Genomic DNA, 2,557 nt, shown 5'->3' on the forward strand with positions numbered 1-2,557 from the left:
GTCAGTGGGGTGCGGTGTCAGTGGAGTGCGGTGTCAGTAATGATCAGTCGGTGGAGTGCGGTGTCAGTGGGGTGCGGAGTCAGTGGGGTGGGGTGTCGGTGGAGTGCGGTGTCAGTGGGGTGCGGTGTCAGTGGGGTGCGGTGTCAGTGGGGTGCGGTGTCGGTGGAGTGCGGTGTCAGTGGAGTGCCGTGTCAGTAATGATCAGTCGGTGGAGTGCGGTGTCAGTGGAGTGCGGTGTGAGTGGAGTGCGGTGTCAGTGGAGTGCGGTGTCAGTAAGGATCAGTCGGTGGAGTGCGGTGTCAGTAAGGATCGGTGTAACAGTCACTTGTTTCCTCAGCTTCTCATTGGCTGCCATGTCGGAGTCGGCGGACTCTGGTGTCTGTCCGGCGGACTCGGTGATCCTCCCCCAGCAGGTCTCAGTCCGGGTAAGGAAAGTCGTATAATAAAAGTTCCGGCACTTTGCCCGTCTGTGCCGACATATTACGCTCTGTATGTTCTTATTATTATTTGCATGTTAGGAAGATTCCAGGAGCCGGGACACCAATTTTCGGGAGCTGGGGCACCAAATACTAAGAGCCCGGGAACCGAGTTCCAGGAGCTGGGAAGAGGAGACATGATGTGGCCCCCCAGTAGACATAATGCGGCCCCCCCCAGTAGACATAATGCGGCCCCCCCCAGTAGACATAATGCGGCCCCCCCCAGTAGACATAATGCGGCCCCCCCCAGTAGACATAATGCGGCCCCCCCCAGTAGACATAATGCGGCCCCCCCCAGTAGACATAATGCGGCCCCCCCCAGTAGACATAATGCGGCCCCCCCCAGTAGACATAATGCGGCCCCCCCCAGTAGACATAATGCGGCCCCCCCCAGTAGACATAATGCGGCCCCCCCCAGTAGACATAATGCGGCCCCCCCCAGTAGACATAATGCGGCCCCCCCCAGTAGACATAATGCGGCCCCCCCCAGTAGACATAATGCGGCCCCCCCCAGTAGACATAATGCGGCCCCCCCCAGTAGACATAATGCGGCCCCCCCCAGTAGACATAATGCGGCCCCCCCCAGTAGACATAATGCGGCCCCCCCCAGTAGACATAATGCGGCCCCCCCCAGTAGACATAATGCGGCCCCCCCCAGTAGACATAATGCGGCCCCCCCCAGTAGACATAATGCGGCCCCCCCCAGTAGACATAATGCGGCCCCCCCCAGTAGACATAATGCGGCCCCCCCCAGTAGACATAATGCGGCCCCCCCCAGTAGACATAATGCGGCCCCCCCCAGTAGACATAATGCGGCCCCCCCCAGTAGACATAATGCGGCCCCCCCCAGTAGACATAATGCGGCCCCCCCCAGTAGACATAATGGGGGCCCCTTTAGGATTCCGTCCTCTCAGTTCGGCCCCTTGTTTCATCTGACATGAGGAAGGATCCCTGGAGTCCTGTGATTCTTAGAAAGCCATTTCTGCGCTCCTGGAACAATGCCGCCATGTGTAAGGGGCCTAACAGCCCCGGGACTGACTGCTTCCTGAATTCTGTACCCTGTCTCGGCTGACTGTTTTGTATTTTCTTCCCCCCCAGGCCCTGGTGACCTTCCACGATGTGTCGGCCTGCTTCTCGGCCGAGGAGTGGGGTGCGCTGGAGGACTGGCAGAAGGAACTGTACAAGAACGTCATGAGGGAGATTCACGCCGCCCTGCTGTCCATGGGTGAGAGCGTTTTGCCGTTGCAGGAACCCGGGTCCCCCCGCCGAGTTTTTTTGGGGGGATATCCGGATTGCCGGGAATGTTTTTTGTTTCTAAAGCTGAACTTCAAGCAGAAGAACACACCGGGGTTCATTCATAAAAGTCCCGCCCGGCGTATAGCTGGCCCGATGCCCAGTAATGCCCAATAGTCCCTCCAGGTGGCGCTGATGAGTATTGGCAAACTTTCATCAATGGACCCCAATAAGGTTTACATTAGGAACCCCATTGACATCCTTGTGTAATGTCCGGCAACACACGTCACATGACACGCAACACCATTCATTTTGGATGGCACCCCATTAATTTTGGATGGCACCCGGTTGCACATTTTGCATAGTGCCCCCAACCCTCTCGAGCATCACCAATGCAACCATAGAGTGTTACAAAATTTTGGAGCATGTCCGATTCTTGGGACGTCGCGGTGTGTCGCCCGCCCAACGATTTCCATGCAACACAAGAATGCGAATGCCCTGGAGATTTTAAATGAGGGTACCCCCCAATCTGTCTGGAGATCGCCCCCCCATAATTCACTGCAGAGAAGGGGGAGGAGCGCGGTCAGGCTTTGTTGAAGAAAACAGAATGTGTGAATGAGTCTTCTTCTGCTCTTTCACTGTCCAATCAGCAGGCTGGGGGTGTGTTCTTGGCCAAGAAGATGTGGCGGTCCATCGTCTGGCTGTGTAGTCCGGTAGATCTCAAGACCGGCTGCACAGAATAACTTACTGATGGAGTTGTTAGCCCCATATCCTCTCCTGTGGAGGAGCAGAGGAGCCCACTTTATCTTGGGGGGGGGGGGGGGGGGGGGGTTGGGGACCTTCACCGC

General features: G+C 57.1%; 1 protein-coding gene across 1 annotated transcript in view; it reads left to right on the top strand.

Moving 5' to 3' along the window:
* The window catches only part of LOC108792455 (zinc finger protein 235-like), a 14,541-nt gene that overhangs the window by 3,553 nt on the left and 8,431 nt on the right, over positions 1–2,557 (top strand). The window contains exons 2-3 of the mRNA XM_018563244.1: positions 338–425; positions 1,575–1,701. Coding sequence (XP_018418746.1) covers positions 354–425; positions 1,575–1,701 — 199 coding nt within the window. The 5' untranslated portion in view covers positions 338–353. The remainder of the gene's footprint in view (positions 1–337; positions 426–1,574; positions 1,702–2,557) is intronic.

Source organism: Nanorana parkeri, unplaced genomic scaffold (genome assembly GCF_000935625.1).
Source record: "Nanorana parkeri isolate BGI_ZX_2015 unplaced genomic scaffold, ASM93562v1 scaffold644, whole genome shotgun sequence".
Lineage (NCBI taxonomy): Eukaryota > Metazoa > Chordata > Amphibia > Anura > Dicroglossidae > Nanorana > Nanorana parkeri.